We start from the raw sequence: 18544 nt of genomic DNA, 5'->3' as shown, positions 1-18544 counted from the left end.
CTTTTTTCCCCAAAGGAATGAAGAAGGGGAGGAACATCTGCGGAAAAGAAACCTGCAGCTGCCTTTTAGCTTTGCCACAGGGGAAGCAGTCTTGTATGGGAATGACTTTCCTGGGTTCCTGGACTCCTTCCAAGCTAAGGAGAAGTTGCAGACACAAGCAAATTCCCACTCAAAGCAGCAGTTGGTAGACCCCAACTCTCTCCTCGGGGCCTTGATGAAGCAGGATGCATCCATATACAACTCCCATGCTGATAGCGTGCCTCAGTTCTCCTTGGCAGATCTCATCTCTGAGCCCAGGGGACCGGGCAGGAATGAGGACATCAGTGATGCCAAGGAGGACAGCGACTCCCTCCTGGTGGTGATCGAAACCCTCTTTGAGAAGAGCGAGGTGGAGGGAAACGTCTGCCAGAGCCTCGGCGTGGGCCACGCAGAGCTGCAGCAGTGGGAGGAGGCTCTGCTCAGCTTGGGGGCAGAGGAGGAGTCGCCGGCTCATGGGGCTGGCGAGAGGCTGGGCACCAAGGCGACATCCTGTGTGGAGCAGGTGCTCCTCAGGGAGGATGCTGGGAAGAGCGCGGACTTTCCATACGGCAACGAGGAAAACGGCGCTGTGGCTCCTTTCCAGCACTGCTGGGCAGCTAATTCAGTGCCCCAGTCCCCACGACAGCCCCGGGCCTCGGGTGCACAAGGAGGCCGAGGTGCTGTGGTCTCTGCAGTCTCTGTTAGCTCCCAGGTGAGCTCAGCTCAGGCAGAGCAGCAGGTCCTGTTTGACCCAGCCGGGCTGGTGGGAGGGGCTGTGCTGGCTGTCCCGGTCCCCAGCAGCAACTCTTCTCTAGCACTTCAGCAGGCAAACCAAGTGCTTCAAGCAGAAGTTGCCCCCTCTGCTCCTGTGGATAACGCTGTTCCTGCTGCTCAGAGCCAGCTGGGGTGCCAGCTGCTGGGCTCAAGCTGCCCACCTCCCATGCACTCAAACACATTAGTGGCTCGGTGGCACCATGTCCTGCTCCAGGCAAACCCGCCTTTGGGTCAGAGTGCTCCTCCTGGAGGCTGCCCATCAGAGGCTTGGATGGCCATAGCTCCAAAACAGCTGGAAGCAGCAGGTACACGCGTGGAGTCCCAGACCCTGCCAGCCGGCAGCCCTGAGAGCCCCCCAGGGACCGGACTGTGGCTGCCACCCCCCTCCCAACCTGCTCCTTGCCCTGCCCAGGGCTTGCATGAGTCCTTGTTTTCAGGGGATGGGAACCTCCATGACAAGGAGGCTGTTCTCCCTGCACGAGCACCAGCACCCTTAGGAGCCAGGCAGCTGCCAGGGGATGGTGGATTCCCCAAACAGCCCCTGACACCCCACCTAGAGCCCAGCTTTTCCTGGGAAGGGGAACGGGCAGTGCTCCGAGAGGCCAAGTGGATTTCGCAGCTCCAGGCTGGGGCAGGTCCAGTGCAACACAGCGGGCTCCTGCTGGGGTCCAGCACGGCTCCCAGCACCCACCGCATGGGCCGTGCCGTGCCACCGGAGTGCCAGTATGGAAATAGCCTCTATAGGCAGGAGACCGATTTCCTCGGGGATGCCTCCAGAGCATCCCTTCCCCTGCAGCTGGGCGCCTTACCTTGCCCCAGGGAGAACCACCCCGGAGCATTCTGTCCCCCGGTGGGCTCGATTTCGAGGTGCTCAGTGGCTGCCCCTGGGAAGGGGGGTGCAGGAGCGCCCCTGTGCTCGGAGCAGGGCCCTGGCTGCCCGCTGGGGCCCTCGGTGGGCGGGCAGCAGCTCTGTGCCTGTGACATCCAGCCCAAGGTGAGGTGTGAGGGCTGCAGGACCTGAGGGGTGCCCTGGCTCTCGGGGAGGGAGCGAGGGGAGCTGCCAGGGGCTGCGGGCACACTGGCCTTTGTGGGCAGCCTGCTGTGAGACATCACTGTGAACTGGGAGCCACGTTTTGGGAAGCCACCAGCAGCTGTGGGCTCTTCTCACACCTGCAAGTGGTGCCCTGTGTTCCCTGGTCGTTCAGCAGTTTGTCTTCCAGTGCTATCAGACAGTCAAAAGTGCAGTGGTTTGGACTTTTTTTTTTTCCCTGAGAAGTCTTTCAGGGAGATGCAGCCATGGCAGTGTGGAGGTCTGTGGCCTCTGGGGGTCCAAGGTAGGACACTGTGCTTGCCTGGCCCATGTGCTTGGGGCAGCCTCTTGCAGGTGGACCTGCTGCCTCACAGGTAGCACTGCAGGTAGCACTGAAAGGCTGTTTCTTGACTCGGCGTGATCTCCTCATCACCTTTGTATGTGGACCACCCTTGTCACATTGCTGTTCAGTCCCCTGCATCATCTCCACCTGCCTGAGTCCCTCTGCTGCCTCCCTCCTGTGCTCTGCATCTCCTCCAGAGCCCCTGGTGACCCAGTTTATTTAGAAATGGGATGTTACCGAGCACTTTGAGAAGCTCAGCAGCACTGAAGCGTCTCAGTGGGAGGTGGAGGTGGTAGGAGCAGAGGCATCCTGGCAGTTTGGGCTCTCCAGCAGCCCTCTTGGGGAATCTGGGAGAGGTGAGTACCAGGCTGTTGTGGCCTTTCTGGGATGCAGAAGCTGCTCTTGTCAGTGGCTCGTCCTTGCCTTCCTCTCCTGCACCTTGCAGTGCCACTGGACTGAGGAACGATGGGGTTCCTCCTCTGGATTTGCCAAAGCAGTAGAAAGAAGGGCAGGGAGGGATGCAGTAACCTCTGGCTGATCTCCAGACTCACTTTGTGCCCCTCAAAGCGCTGTCCTGGAGCCCACCACAACCACTTTGTTGAATTCCCTTTATTTTCTATTTTTTTTAACCTAAGATGTGAATTCATTACCTTTCTTTTCCCCACCATGGGGCGTGTTCTCCCAGATCCATCAGGGAAACCCGCAGAAGCAGCAATAATAAAGGAGGGTGTATTCAATTTGAGACCGCACTGGAGTGCAATGTTGTGTCAGAGAGAGCAAAGTGCCTGGGGATCTTCGCATCTTCCCCCGTGCACCCAACACCCTGAGCTTCCCATCTGCCTCTCACACCACTACTAAGCATTTACCAAGCAAATTAAATCAGTAATTAGTGCAGGGCCAGCAGCACTGGCAACGTGTCCTGGTGTGGAGTGGTGTTGTCTTCCTGGTCCTCGTCCTTTACGTCCTGCTTTGCCTCACTGTGCCAGGGCTGCTGGGGCTCTGGAAAGGTCAAACTCCTGTCTGCAGGTTGGGGGCAGAGAGGTGCTGAAATGCACCAAAGTGGCTTGGAGGAGCACTCAGGACAGGGCAAGGAGGCGGCTCACCGGACCCAAAAAGCAGCAGGATGGAGTCTGCTCACCAGCCTCTGCTGTCCTGGCACCGGTGAGATGACGTGAAACACTGCACGGGGTGCTAAGGGCACAGGTTCCAAGAGTCATCTTGGAGTGGGGGCAGCCGCCAGGCTCTGCTGCCTGGGGCCCTGACAGACCCCCTGGTGCTCTGTGACTGCTGTCTGATCTCTTCATACCTTGTGGCTGTGCACACAAAGTCTCTTTTGGTAGCAGCGTCTCATTTTACGCCATGTGATTTCTTTGTGCTGCTGTGGGCAGCCGGATGATGCTGAGGAGAAAAGAGACGTCCTGAGACTCATCCCCCCCCACCCCCCTCTGTGTTTGATTGGGTATTAAAAGGCGATTTGCTTTGTGTGGTGGTGGTGTTTGTTTTGACCTGAAACCGTGTCTGTTTCCTCCATTTCCTCCTCGACTGGGAAAAGCCTGGCCCTGGTGCGGGGTGTGTGACACACTCCAGTGGTCTCCAGCCCCTGTGGGCACGTGCAGCAGAGTGGTGTGACAGTGTCCCCGTGTCGCACCCCCAGACTGCCCTGTGAGGTGCTGGGGGGCTCACAGATGGTTACACTCGATGCACACACACGCACACAGAGGTTCCCGGTGTCACTGCCATGCAGGGACACATAGGGGCACTCCCCCGGTCACATCGACAGCCACTCTGCCTGCCACCGGGACTGCAGTGTCACCGGTGCTCCTACCCCTCACCCGTGTGGGCGGGGGCTCGCTGCCCCATCCCCGCCACTTCCCCTCAGCCTCCATCCACCTCTCATCATCCCTACAACCCCTCCTCACCTCCCAGACCCCGTTCAGCCCCCCACCTCCTTGCTCATCCCATCCATCCTCACTCTCCTAACATCTCCCCATCCCACCTCACCCAATTCCCCTTCACACCCCAAATCCCCCTTCAACCCCCTCCTCCTGCCATCGATCCCCACACATCACCCCCACCCATCATCCCCCCCACATCCCTCATCACCCCCTATTTCCCCACCTCCCACTCCCCCTTCGGACCCCAAATACCGCTTCAACTGCGTCCACCACCATCTACACCCTTCTGCATCCCCCTTCACCCATCAGCCTCCTACTCCGCCACCTTCCAATCCTCCTTCCGAACCCAAATCCCCCTTCAACCCCTTGCATCCCGCTACGTCCCCCTCATCTCCCCACATTGCTCTCACCCATCATCCCCCCCATATCCCCCGTCACCCCCGCAGTTCCCACGCCTCCTTCAGACCCCAAATCCCCCTTCTCCACCCCCGGATGCCCTTTCCCAATCACGCCTGATCCCCGGCCCCTCCCTCCCCGAGGGCGGGCCGCTCCCACTCCCACTCCCACTCCCTCCCACTCCGCGGCTGTCCCCGAGGGAGCGGCGCCGGGCGCTGCCGGCCGGGCCATGTACGCGGGGCGCAGGCGGAGAAGCCCCTGCCGCGGGCGTGAGTGGGGGCGAGGGCAGGGGCTGAGGGGGCGAGGGGGCCGGGGGTCCCCCTCCCGGTAACGCGGCTGTGCCCCCCGGCAGGACGCGGCCGGGCGCGGCCGAAGGCGGCAGCTCCAACCCGTCCAAGCGGCACCGGGAGCGGCTGAACCGGGAGCTGGAGCGGCTGGCGGGGCTCCTGCCCTTCCCGCCCGACGTGGTGGCCGGGCTGGACAAGCTCTCGGTGCTTCGCCTCAGCGCCGCCTTCCTGCGAGCCAGGAGCTTCTTCGGCGGTAAGGGACGGACGGCTTCCCCCCGGGAATCGCGATTCCTCCTCGGGATTCCCCCTGGAATTGTGCGGTCCCCCCGCTGCTGCATCCCCTCTGGAATTGTGCGGTGTGTCTCTCAATTGCTTCATCCCCTCTGGAATTGTGCGGTGTGTCCCCCCGCTGCTGCATCTCCCCCCGAAATTGCTCCCCCGCCCCACAATATTGTTGCACCCCTCTTGGAATTCCCTCTGCCCGCCCCGAAGTTTGTTTTCCTCACGAGAATATTTTGGATGTTTTCCCCTCTAGTATATTTTGTGGGTTTTTTTCCCCCGGAATTCTGTGGGATTCCCTCCTCCAACCCCTCACGAGAATTTTGTTTTCTTTCCCTCCTAAAATTTTGTGTGTTCTTCCCCTGAATTTTAAGGTGTTTTTTTCCTCCCTCAAACTTTGTTTCCTTTTGTGTGTCCCCCCTTTATGGGTTTTTCCCTCTCGAATTTTTGTGGCTTTACCCTCCTCTAATTTTTGTTGGGTTTTTTCTCCTTTTTTTCTCTCCTCGAATTTTTGTGGATTTCCCCCACCTGCCTCGAATTTTTGTGGATTTCCCCCCTTGAATTTTGGGTTTGTGGGGTTTTTTCCTCCCCCTCAAATTTTCTTTTTATTTTCCCCCTTGAAGTTTGGGGTTACCACTCTGAACTTATTTCCCCCTCAAATTTTGGTGGTTTTTTCCCCCTTCCAATTTTGTGTCTTCCCTGTCAGGAATTTTGTGTCTTTCATATTTTCACACCTTAGAATTTTGTTCACTCTCCCAAGTATTTTGTGCTTCCCCCCCCCCAGAATTTTAGTTTCTTTCCCCTGGAACTGCTTTTTCCCCCTTTCTGACCCCACATTTCCTCACTGTGCCCTCTCCAGCTGCCAGGCCTGGGTTGCATCGTGCCAGGCACTCATTTGGAATCAGAGGGATCTGGAGAGATGAAGTTGATTTTGTTCATGGGTTCTGCTGAAGTAGAAAATTCTGGTTTATGCTGGAGAGCTTCTGTGGCAGAGCCTGGTGCTGCCCAGTTGGGAAGTTTCCTCATGCAAGTGGCTTTTCCCCCTCTGTTACGATAGACTCGGTGTGCTGACAGTGAGTGATAATTCCCTGTGATGTGGTTACAGTTTACTTGGGAACCTTTGATTTTTGGGAGCCATTCCACTGCGCTGTAATTGTAATTAATAGGAACCCGCAGGATGGCATTGAGGCATCCCTGAGTTTTCCTGGTGAAGCAGCAGTGCCTTAAGAATGCTGCATGTGGCCACAGAAAGACCACAATTGCCCAGTTTAACTCCAAGTCACTGAATATATTCAATACCTCCTTTCCCCCACCCTTTTCCACTCTTTTTTAAACTGCGCTTGAGGGATTGACCAGCAGGTGAGCTGGAAAAGGAATGGCTACGGAGAGTTGTTTGCCTTACAGCATTAGGTCAATCTGTCGGGCTGTATTGACTGTGTTTTCTGTGCTGATTTTGCCCTGAAAAGGATTTGGAATGCTGTCTGTGAGGATGCTCTGAGGCAGAGGGCAGTCGGTCCCGGTGTTTCGAAGGCTCCTGCCTGGTGGGCTGGGAGTTCATGACTTTGGAAGTGCCACATCAGGAGTTGTTTTGGGGTTTGTCATCCTTTCCAGGCAGACTGTGCTGGGATGCTGCCCCAGCTCAGCCAGGGAAGGATGAGCATCCCTGGGAATGTGGTCCTGCTGCTCCACAAACATCCTGCTAGGGCTGTGCATCCTGGGGTTTGACGTTCCCACATCCCTGACCCTGTGGGTGACTTTGGTTGAAATTTACTGTTCTGAGATTCTCTCTCTCTCTTTTTTTTTTTTTTTTGGTCCCACTCGTCATTCCATCTGGCTTGATTTCACAGCTCCAACTTTCTGACTGTCTGAGGCTGTGGGATGGATGGTGCCCACCCCTCTCTGCTTTGAGACAGGTCACTGTAATTCAGGGGTAGGAGGGAAGCCTCATCCTTTTAGAGGCAAATAGTGATTGGAGACCTTGTTGAGTCTCTCCTAGTGCTTTAAAACAAAATAATAATTTAAAAAGTTCCTTTAAAGGAGCCTTGGGCAAGCTCATCTAGAAAATGAAACGGTTTTAAGTGAGTTTATTCCTTTTGGAGTGAATGCTGGAGTGATGTGGCTGTGCTGGAGCTGAGATAAAGTTCACCTTAGGAAGGCTCCTGTTCAAAATACTCTCTTAATTCCTTCCTCTCCTTTTTCCTTCTTGATTATCCACGTTTAGGTTATTTCTTCCCTTGGCCTGTCAGGGAGCAGGGTTAGGAGGGGCACCTGGAGGCCAAGAGGGCTCGTGTGCTCCAAGTCCTGCTCAGCATACCTGGAAGTGTAAAATGGGATCCCGAGGAGACAGTTTTAGCTGCTCAAGTCCTGGCTGAGATCAGATCAGAAAACACCAGTGGTTTGGGGGCTTTCAGTGTTTATTGGGAGCAGCCAGCATGGCAGGAGGCAGCTCAGAAACAGGCAGTGTAAACCCTGGGCAGGGAGCGAGGAGGAGGAGCCCTCATCTCCCCCCCTCCAGTGTGTCTTGAGCACTCCCTCAAAGAAGACCATGGGAAAGCAAGGATGAAAACTGGGGTGTGCTGCCATGGATTGTGAGGAGAAACCTCTGAAGCAGGTCTCAGGTGTTGCCCATGACCTCTGACAGCAATCCACCCAGCAGGTTCATGCCAGCCACCAATTTATCCAGCTGGAATAAATAAATAATTATTGATTTATTAATTATTAATTGATTGGTTTAAATTTTATTTCAGCATCTTGGTTTACTCGTAGCTGATAGATGGGGAATTTTGTACAGGCTTAAGTGATTAAAAGCAGGTGGGCTGTAGATCTTGGTCACTGGTAAAATCTTTGGGAGCTCCTCTCGGGGTTTTTTTGGGCTCTTGGTCACCTTCTGGCCATGTGATAAATTCCTCAAAAAGCAGAGCTCCACAGCTCTCCTTAGACACATACCTGCATTTTTAATCCTAGAATAGTTTAGGTTGAAAGGGACCTTTTAAAGCCCACCTCATTCCAACCCCCTGCCACGGGCAGGGACACCTTCCACCAGCTCAGGTTGCTCCAAGTCCCATCCATCCTGGCCTTGGACACTTCCAGGGATCCAGGGGCAGCCACAGCTTCTCTGGGCAACCTGTTCCAGGGCCTACCCACCCTCCCAGGGAAGAATTTCTTCCCAATATCCCATCTAACCCTGCCCTTTGGCAGTGGGAAGCCATTCCCCCCTTGTCCTGTCCCTTCATCCCTTGTCCCCAGTCCCTCTCCAGCTCTCCACTGGAGAGGGCTTTAGCCACTGGAAGGGACTCTCAGATCTTCCTGGAATCTTCTCTTCCAGGCTGAACACCCCCAGCTCTTCCAGCCTGGTTCCAGAGCAGGGGGCTCCAGCCATCAGAGTGTTTTGGCGGCCCACTCTAGACTTGCTCCAACAGCTCCATGTCCTTATTTTGCTTTTCCAGAAGTGAACCTGCTGTTTAGCCATCAGAGGTGGCTGAGATACTGTGTGCAAGAAGCACCTGCAGTGCTTGTACCTGAACAGTGGAGCTTTGAACATTGTTTCAGGGAGATTTTGCCAGGAGGTCTTTGATTTTTTAAAAAGACACATTTTGCCTTTGGGCATGAGGATTTTTATGCCTTATATGGCCTTAAGTGATGCTGCATATGTGGCCTCTCTGCCTGTCTGGGGGCACAACTAAAGGCCTCAAGTACTATGGCAGGAATTAGGGCAGGATTTAAGGCTGCTCAGTGTTCTGTTGTTTAATCTTTGGAGTGGTTTAGAGACCATTAAACACTGTCTTTGTTAAGCAGGATTATTTATCGAAACAAACCTTTCCTCAGGCTGAGTGCTGGGCTGGTGTGTCTGCTGTGTTCCCATTGCCACCCTGATGCCAGGTGGTGGCTTTCTGCCTGTCTTTGGAAGCGCAAAGGGCAAGAGCATCCACGTGTGTGTTTGCTGATTCTGTTCAACTTCTGTGCACCATCTTTGCTGTGTAACAGAGCAGGGAACAGTTCAGTGCCAGGTGTTTGCCATGTGTGCTCAGTGTCTCTGGGAAAGGAGGGAACTTGGCTGTGATCTCTTCCTGGAGCCTCCGGATCCGCATCAGGACGGAATAAGCTCCTCTTGTGATGGAGCAGCACTGCTGCTCTCTGTGAAATTCCCAGGTGCCTTTCCCTGGCCCCATTGCCTGACTTTGCAGTCCCAGGTTTATACAAATGCTTCCTGCCCACAGGAACATTGCTTCATGGCTGAGGTGAACTTAGGTGTGGGAGCAGGGCCACGGGAGGGATGGAGATGTCGGGAAACGTGTCCTGCCAGAGAGGTGAACCACTCCTGGCCAGCAGCTTATCCTGGCGGTGCCTGGCGGCTGCTCCCCTCTAATCCCTGCCCGTTCCTCCCCTTGGTGCCAGGGCCCAGCAAGCACGGGTGGCTGATGGAGGAGGGGTCCCTGTCTCTTCTGCCTCCCTCACCTTCTGGAAAGGGGGAGAGAAGAAGGAGAGATGCTGCAGGGAAGGTTTGCTCTCTCTGCCTGTGTGGGGATTTGTTAGCCAAAAAGGAAGATGTCTCAAAGGCACTTTGTCATGTGGCTGTCGGGTACCATCTGTGTTGCTTGGGCCACTTAAACTCCTGGTGGGAGGTCAATTGGCAGATGTCAAAACAGGCAAGGGCTCAGTCTGGAGAAGTGTCTCTTGCGGTTTGGTCCTGCAGCGTGCTAGGAAGGGTGTCCAGGCTGTGCCTCCCATCCTACAAGCAAGCCGGGCCCTTCTGGTGTGTGAGAGCACTCACTTGTCCCTGGGGGCCAGATGGGTGTCCCCCAGGGGCCCTGTACCTGTCACAAGTCATGTGGCACCGACATTCACGTCAGCAATTGACCTGCAGCCTTCATTTCGTGGGATTTCTCTGAAGGCTCTCAGTCAGCTCTGGGGTTTATAAACTGTAGGAATAATGGTAGGAAAAGGTCAGTCTGTGGTGCCAGGAGGTGCATTTTTGAACCCCACTGTGAACCTTGCTGCCAGCCAGCAGTGTGCTAATTCTCCCTGGAAATGGGAATCCTCAGAGATGCAGATGCAGCTCTGCCTGTGTGCAGCATTCTGCCTGGATTGCTCGGCTTGCCAGTGGCCTCTGGGCAGCTCAGGTGCATTACTGGCTGGGAGGAGAGGAGCAAAACACCCTGGCATGTGCTGAGACCTTGGAAATTTTTGGCTCCAGGTGGATTACCAGCTGCACAGCCTGTGATCGTGAATCAGATGTAGCCGTCATCCTGGGCCGTGTGTGGTTTTGAGCTCTGCGTGGGTATGTTTTATATGGAAGGTTAAGGTCGTGTATCCAAAACTTAAGCAGTTTGCCTGGCCCATGTATTTTTAAAAGATGATACTCCTGTGCATATTGAGGGCTTGGGGATTTTCCCTGAGTCCTCTTAAAATCTTAGGTGGCTGCTGTGGCATCGATGTGCAGCCTCAGGGCTGAGCCTCATCCTCGAAAAACTCATATGAATCCAGGCCGTTATTGCTGGAGCTGTGATGGCCCAAAAAGTGCCTGAGCTGCAGTTGGGTCAGACTGGAAAAATGCTTTTAATTATATCATTATTACAGACTGTATAACTTTGCCCCTGGAACCTCTGCTTAGGGGTGAGGCCTTGAGAAGGGATGTGTGGGACTAACCTTGTTCACTTTGTCTGCTCTCCTTCCTTCTGAGCTGTTCAGCCGAGCACTGCAGAGCTGTAGCAGTGAATCCTTAGGGATTGTTTAAGAAAATAAAGCCTGGTCCTGTGATCACCCTGCTCTCTTAATTGCCTAGGTAATGAACTGGCCTTGGAGGAGCAATTTAAGCTGGGGAAGTCTTGTCACTTCCCTTAGGTAAGCAGTTTTCCTGCTGTGTACTTTCTTGCCAAGTATTTTTCCCTGGCTCTCATGAGAATAGCTGGTAGGGAGCTGTTGGAGGTCCCTGGGGTTCACTGCCATCTCAGGGGGTGCCGGGGTGTCTCAAGGCTCCCTCAAAGGAAAGCACAGGAGCAGAGCTGGGAAGAAACTCCAGGTTAGGGTGTTGGGCTGGGCTGATCCTTCCCGGTCTAGTGGAAGGTGTCCCTGTCCATGTTGTGGGGGGCTGGAACCAGATGGTGTTTAAGGTCCTTTCCAACCCAAACTGTTCTGTGGTGGACATGTAAAGCTCCTGAGGGATGAGTGGTGGGAGTGGGAGAGTTCAAACCGCTGTTGATGCTGCAAGAGAAAGGGAAAATCTGGCAGGTCCTTGTCATCTTTGCCCTTGTTTAAACTTCTGCACGTGCTTCTCCCTTTGAGACCCGAGTGCCTTTGGTGACACAACCGAAAGCTACACATGGTCAAGGCCTCCTTGCTTCTAAAAGTGCAATTAGATCTGATAAGAGGCCATCCATTATTCACTGTGCGTGTTCACAGAAGGTGGTGTATCCACACCATTCAGGCAGGGATAAATAATTCATCTGTTTAATGAAATTTGTGTCAACAGGGAGCTGTGGAAGGTATTAAGTTAAGTAAAACCGTAGTATCCATTAGGAATAAGCCAATGGAAAGTCAAGAAGTATTTGCCAGTTGCTAGAAAATGGGCTTTGTACAGCTCTGATGAGAAACCAGCTGAGGCAGGGAGGAGACCGGGTTGAACGAGTCAACCAAGAAGGCGTTTGGGCCAAATTTTGATCCCTTTGTATCACAGAATCATAGAATAGTTGGGGTTGGAAAGGACCTTAGAAGCTCATTTTGTTCCACCCCACTGCCATGGGCAGGGACACCCTCCTCTAGAACAGGTTGCTCCAAACTCCGTCCATTTTAAAGGAAAATGTTGCTCTGGCTGCGACAACAGCATGTTTTCCTTTAGGTGATTTGTAAACATGAAACAGCCTCAGTTTGCTCAAGAGAAACCCAAAGTGTTGGGTTGTTGTTTTGTTTTTTCTTTTTCTCCTCTAAATTTTCAATATTTTATTTCTTCTTTGGAATGGAGTGCAGGAAAACAATTTTGAGGGGTCAGTTAATGTGAGGGGCTGTACTGAGCAGCAGAGCTGCAGGTCCCTCTGCCTGTGAGCATCTCAAAGCTGGAGGGGGGTGGGTGGGAATCTGGTAAGGTCTTTACTCCCATGAGCGGAAGACCAGCTTTTCAGGGAATTGCCACAAATGACAGAAAGAGAGAGGTGGATAAAATGCAATTCATGTAATAAATCAGCCTCTCCTTCCCCCAGAGAGTGAGTGATACTGGGGCTTGCATGCAGCACCGTTACCAAAATCCTTCTCTCTCCCCTCCCCAAGACCTGCTCACACTAACAATGGCCATGCAGATGGCCTTACCTGCAGCCCTTGAAGAGCCATGAATTAGTTTGGTTTCCTGCTCCTGCTTCTCCCGCATTGACACCTGAGGAACGTTTGGGATAGAGTTGTCCTGTTTTCCTCCTCCACAGTCAGCAGACAGTGTGAAACTGCCCCCACCGGGAGCTTTTGCCCTGTGGAGGGAAGGGGGCTGGGAGATATCCTCTCAAAAATGTTAATTCCTGCTTGGTAATGCAGAGATTTCTCAGGTCTGCAAAGCCCTGTCAGGTTCAGGAGTTCACTGGCAAACCTGGTAGGCAGTGAGGTGTCCCTTCAGCACCACGTGAAACAGCTTCCCAGGCTGAGTGCCGAGGGAAGCACCGGGCGATGGAGGGAGGAGAGCCACCTCCTTGCCCCCCCGCCCCCTTCCCTCCCCAGTCCTCCTGTTCCTGGGGGTGACAGCACAGGGCCAGGCAGCAGAGTCCTGGTGAGCACCGTGGGCACCTGTGAGTGAGGATGACCGCGGGGCAGGGAGCATCCCCTCCCGTGGGAAGGCAGATCGGGCAGGGAGTTTGTTCCTCGGAGATGGAACCGGGCAGGGAGAGATTTTCTTCCTCTCAGCTAAAAGGCTTTTTGTGGCAGAACAGCCTGCACAGCCTGGCAGAAGTTCTATTTTCTTTTTCTTGGAAGAAATAGCAAGAAAACTGTGCAAGCGTTGCTGCTTTCAGGTGACCGGCTTGTGTCTCCTCACCTTTCTCCTTCCAGCAGTAAAGGCCACTTCTGTCCTTTTTATTTTTTTTTTCCCCTCTTTTAATTTTTTCCCCCTGAAAATTGCGCAGCGAGGGCAGAGGCTTGCCCCCCGTCTCGCTGCCCTGCGTGAAGTGCTGTGCTGGGAGGGCACCTCTCCCGGTCCCTGCTCTCCGGGCAGGATGCGGCAGCGGTTGCCCGGCTCGTCTCCGCCCCATCAGCCTGATGTGCTGTGACAGTTCTGCTGAATTGCTGACCCGAGGGGCTGCGAGGGGCTATTTATGGGCAGACAAAGCCGGGGCACACCGGGCAGGAGGCCAGCCTGGGGTGGCCACACCCAGGAGCAGGTCGTCTTTGGGGTTCCTTGGGTGACTCGGAGGAAAAGGCGCTGTTTGGTGAATTTGGCAGGGAAACCCCCCGTGGGAACTGTGGTTTATACGAGAGCAGCCCCTCATGCCCCAGTGATTCGATCCTGCTTGCAGGAGCAGGTTGGGTTTGGTGGCAGGAATCTGCACTGAGAACAGCAGGCCGTCCTCTGCTTTTACCGTGGGCCCCAGAGCCCAGGTGCTGATAGCAAAGTCTTATTTTTAGCCGCTGGAGTTGAGATTTCCTTTTGCAGGGGCCATATCAAACCATTAACCAGACCCCTGAGCAGAGGGCAGCACCCTTTAGCTGCTCTCCTGTCAGCCAGGTTTATTTTTATCTCACACCTCCTGCACAGCGGGTTGGGAGCTCGCAGAGGAGGACTGGAGACCTTTAATAATTCATAGCTCCTACATTTTGCTCCCAGCAATCGGAAAAGCCAGAAGGGCGCTGGCACAAACCTGCTCCATCCACACCACAGGGCCGTTGTGGCCCTGTGCTCTCGTGCTGCTCTGCCCCATGGCCTGTCCCTGCCCAGGATTTGTGCTGGGTTACAGCCTGGGCTGGGGGACCCTGGATGGTCCCTCATGGTGGGATGGCATTTGGGGTGGGACAGAGCGAGGCCACGCTTGGGACCGACCCATGGGTGGACAAACACCTCAACCCTACTGTCAGCCCACCTGTGTCCACATAGCTCCTGAAATCATCTGGGCAGGCTGAGCTCAAGGGGAATTTTCAGAAGCAGGGGGTTTGCTGCCGTATCAGGTGTTTTTCTCGTAATATTAGAGCTGGGACGTGCTTTGTCTTTGGTTATGGAGCTGAGTCCATCTTTGGGACGGTTCTGTGCCTGGTGGAAGAACCTTTTGTTCCCAAAGTCTGAGGTGTGTACTGGTGAGGCTCTGCAGACCAGAGCACCCCTCCTTATTCCCACCCACCTGTGAGCCAGTGCCTGCTGAGGGTGTGGAGGACTTTGGGATGGAAGAGTAGCCCTGGCAGTGGAAGAGGGGGCCATGTGCCTTTGCCCTGTGCTTGCCTTCCTGGCAGAGAAATGCTGTTGGATAGGGGGGGTCCATGGTAGAAACTGAACTACTCCATCTCTCTCGGGTGCCTCTGGGTTCAGCTTTAGACCTGGTGGTTCTGGAAGGCTGAGATGCATCTGGAGCATCTGCCTTTTGCAGTGTCCGAATCCTTCAAGATCTGCTCCACGCGGATGGAGGAGCTGATTTTCAGCAGCTGCTTTGGCAAAGCACAGGGTGAGCTGAGTGTTACAGAGCCCAGTTTTGTTTATGTGCTGGTGGCTGTTGCCTTCTGAATCGCTGCTCAGTCTCTGTTCACAGCTTTGCTGCCCGTGACAACTTTTTGGGCCATTAAATTGCTTCCAGAGTCCACTTGTTCCCATCGCATCTGAACCTGTCAGCTCTGTAGCACTTGTAGCACTGGAGCTGGGAAAGGCAAATCCAAATGAGCTCTTGCTCTCTCTGGGCATTGGCAGGCTGCAGTGGTGCTGCAGCTGGTGCCTCACACCTTTCCTTCCGCATCCCAGGGGGAGCAGCTGGTTTAGCAACAGCCAAATGCTGTCCTCTGTCTTCATGGTGCTGGCAAGAAGCTTCCCAGCTTTCCTGCAACCTCCTCTGTCTCCTGGACAGGCCTGTCATACACAGGTCTGTTGTCTTCTTACTCTTTTAGTATTATCCACCCTAAAATATCCCCAGGATTTGTTCTCTTGGGGAGCACAGAGCAAAATTTGCAGGCACATCTTTTAGTTAAACTGAGTGACAGATTTCCTCATCTGTATGGATTGTGCATCGACCACTATTAGATCTCAGATGTCCGTGTTTGTATCCATGTGTTTTCCGTGTTGTTTTTCTCCCACTGTGAGCTGTGGCTTGCCTTAATTTGGTTGAATAAACTCACTGTGTTGCTGAACTGTAATGAGACATCATTGACTGAGCTATATCCTTCAAAATGGCACATTCCTCGTCCTGGAAAAGTGGAGGGCAGACTTTTGCTGCTGGGCTTGGGGCAGAGCAACTGGAAAACTGGAAAAGGAGCTGGGGTACTGGTGACAGTGGCTGAGAGAGCTAGGGGGGCTCAGCCTGGAGAAGGGGAGGCTCAGGGGGGACCTTCTGGCTCTGCAACTCCCTGACAGGAGGGGGGAGCCGGGGGTGGGGGGGTCGAGCTCTGCTCCCAGGGAACAAGGGACAGGATGAGAGGAAACAGCCTCAAATTGCACCAAGGGAGGTTTAGATTGGATACTGGGAAAATTTCGTAACTGAAAGGGTAGTCAGGCACTGGCACAAGCTGCCCAGGACAGTGGTGGATTCACTGTCCCTAGAAATGTTCAAAAGACAGGAGTTAGTGTTTAGGCTGGCAGTGCTGGGGGAACGGTAGGACTGGATGGTCTTGGCGGTCTTTTTCAACTGCAACTGTTCCGTGATTTGATGATTCTGATGCCTACCTCCTTTAAGGATCCCTAGCTTTATTACTTGTATGTAACTCCGTTTATTACCTGTAGGTTGTTAAAAGTTCCAGGAGGGAAAAAAGAATGGAACCCCACCCTCCGCCAAACCAAAACAGTTCAGGGTAGTGGGGAAAATGTCCTGTTGAAATCGAGGGGTGAATCACCCACCTTTGAGGGGTGAAGCAAAGGGTTGTGACTCGATGGTGGCTTCCCCTGGCACAGCACTGTCCAGCTTTGCAGCCAGGTCCACTTCTGGGAGGTTCCTGGCAGCGGGCTGGGTGTGCTCCTGCAGCACTGATGTCCCTTCCCTTTCCTCCGTGCAGTGGCTCTGAAGAATCGCGGTGCCAAAGGAGTGGAGTGGGATGGAGAGTGTGGCAACAGACCAGCTCCAGGCTCGGCAGCCGTGCCGGAGGGCGAGTTGCTCCTACAGGTTAGTGCTCCTCACTGGCCACCTCTCCCTTGCAAATGCCTTCAAGGGATTTCCCTCTTGGCCCTTTTCCAGCTCCTTTGAGTTTTACCCTAAAAACGGGCTGTTCTGTTGCTGGTGGCAGGTGTTTCGGTGAAGCCGTGATTCCCTGTGGTGTGCTTCTGACTGAGCAGAGGTGTAAGACCTCCTCAGGCCCCTGGGGAAGAAACTGTGTTGCTTCTCCCCTGCTTTTAACATCATTCCTGGAGAAAATTGGCATCTGTAAATTGTCCATGTGTAGGAAATGTCTTGGTAGAAGCAGTGCTGGATTTCTGAGCACAGAGGTTCATCTCTGTTTCTCCACTCTCACATGTAAATGTGCCGTAGGTGTTATGTGGGAGCCAAGGTGTTTGAGTGCTGTTTTCAGCATGGACACACTGGTCCTGATTCGAGCATGTTATGCAAACACTGGTGAAAACAGGGAAGAAAATGTCATGGGAGTCTTTCCTGATTTTGCAGCAGTGATGCCACTCAGTACGTGGATAGGTGCTGATTGTGTGCTAAGCCCAACAGTCCCAGGGTGTATCCCAGGAGGTCTGCCAGAGCTCCCTTGTTGATGCTGGAGACAAGGCTGGGGATGCTGCAGCATGGTTGGCTGAGCCTGCTGCTTCCATGGTTTGCTCAGAGATGCAGGAGATGACCTTCTGTCTCCAAACTGTGCACAGTGAATAGGAGGATGCCCAGCTCTGGCAGTGCAAGGGCCTGCAAGGACACAGGTCTCCCGTCCCTGCCTGGCACCCGGGCACAGGCTGCAGCTCTGCCCCCTGCCTGGCTGGCCTCCAGCGTGCTGGGCAGCCCCAACTCCCCTCCAAACGCTCACTCAGCAGGAATTGTAATTACTGTCCTGCTTGAGAGCTAAGCAGCCATCATCTCCGTGTCTAGGGAGAGAAGTGCTAAAGCCAAGCTAGTTAACAAACAAAAAACGGAGGTTTTTCCCTAAGGATGTAACAAAACTGCTCAGCAGGGTTTGCTGGGGGTTGATTCCCACTCATCAACTCCTCCTAGAGCTGGATGCCATCCTTTTAGAGGTACCAATCTGGACACTAAAAGCTCTGGGTGTAGGTTTTATCTCTCAAGGGTCTGTCAGTGGGATTCTGGATGTGGCAGGGGCTCCAAATCTGCCTCTGTGCCCCAAGGAAATGCTCCTACCTGTTTATAAACCTACTTCCATCCAATCCATCACCTCTGATGTCCAAAGTTTCTTTGTCTCTTGGTCTACTCTGATTCTTCCCTTCTCCTCCTCTGAAATTGCTCAAAGGGTTAAAGTGCATTTGGCAGCACTAATTGACCTCTGCTGCAGATTCCCACACACTGAGATCAACCCCAGTAAATAGAGAGAGCATTTGTGCCCGGAATAAAGGGAAGGAGAGGGGGGAGAAACACCGACCTTGACAATGAAACAGGAGTTGGCAGCAACAATAGCTGGACTTGGCTGAGCCTACACACCAGGCCCTAATTAATCCTGATGTCTGTGCATTATGGAGTGGAGGAAGCAGCCAGGGCTGCCTACTGTGGCTTCCCTGCCAGGTTAGTGGTACAGGATGGTTTTGGCTCTGGGGCTTCTGGGGTCCACGTGCAGGACCCTGCCTTCCAGAGGGCTCCTGTGCTGGCACACAGGTCTCCCCACGGGGATCTGTTGCCCTTAGGGAGGGGTGATCCTGTGGTGCTGTCAGGGCAGTGAAAGCTCTTTGGCTTCTGGGGATATAAACCAATGATTTTCATGGGTTTTCAGGGCCTTTGCTCTTAGGCAGCTCTGTGGGCTTGAAGATTTAAACTAAATGTCTGTCAGGATCATTTCAGAGTTGGGGAAACTGAGTCACAGTGATTTCTACCACTTGGGCTCAGGGAGGGCTCCTGTGGGCCTGCTCTCTGCTCTAGCAGGGGGATGGTGAGGTGTTCAAAGCACTGGGCTCTGTGCCACAGAGACTTGCAAAGGTTGGTGCTGTGCCTACAGCACTTAAGGATGCTTCCCTGGATCCTGCCAGTGCCTGTGTCAGCAATGGTCTTCTGCCTGTCAGCTCCTGCCTGGTGCCAGAGAGCAGGGATGAAAAGCCATGCCTCCTGGGACAGCAGCTGCTCTCCCAAAGCAGTAGGAAAGCTTCTCTGCCCCTTGTAGTCTTCTCCAGGTGTGAAGACTCAGCCTGTCCTTCCTCCTGCTTATGAAGGACATTGGCATTTCAGAAATCAGATGGTTTTGCTACGGTTTCAAAAACCAAACCCTTATGCTT

The 18544-nt window shown here is 53.9% G+C and overlaps 1 protein-coding gene across 3 annotated transcripts in view; it reads left to right on the top strand.

Annotated features, from left to right (window-relative positions):
• The window catches only part of LOC126652843 (aryl hydrocarbon receptor-like), a 47223-nt gene that overhangs the window by 20704 nt on the left and 7975 nt on the right, over positions 1-18544 (top strand). For 2 of the 3 annotated variants that reach the window (XM_050339999.1, XM_050339996.1), the window contains one exon: positions 16-3619. In XM_050339999.1, the coding sequence (XP_050195956.1) occupies positions 16-1813 (1798 nt within the window). In that variant the 3' untranslated portion in view covers positions 1814-3619. Of the gene's footprint in view, positions 1-15; positions 3620-4808; positions 4997-16173; positions 16281-18544 lie in introns of those variants that run through there. The other variant, XM_050339998.1, reaches the window with a different exon arrangement.

The sequence above is a fragment of the Myiozetetes cayanensis genome, unplaced genomic scaffold (assembly GCF_022539395.1).
Source record: "Myiozetetes cayanensis isolate MyiCay16 unplaced genomic scaffold, myiCay2020 scf9, whole genome shotgun sequence".
Classification (NCBI taxonomy): Eukaryota; Metazoa; Chordata; class Aves; order Passeriformes; family Tyrannidae; genus Myiozetetes; species Myiozetetes cayanensis.
This window is presented reverse-complemented; position numbering and strand designations above follow the sequence as displayed.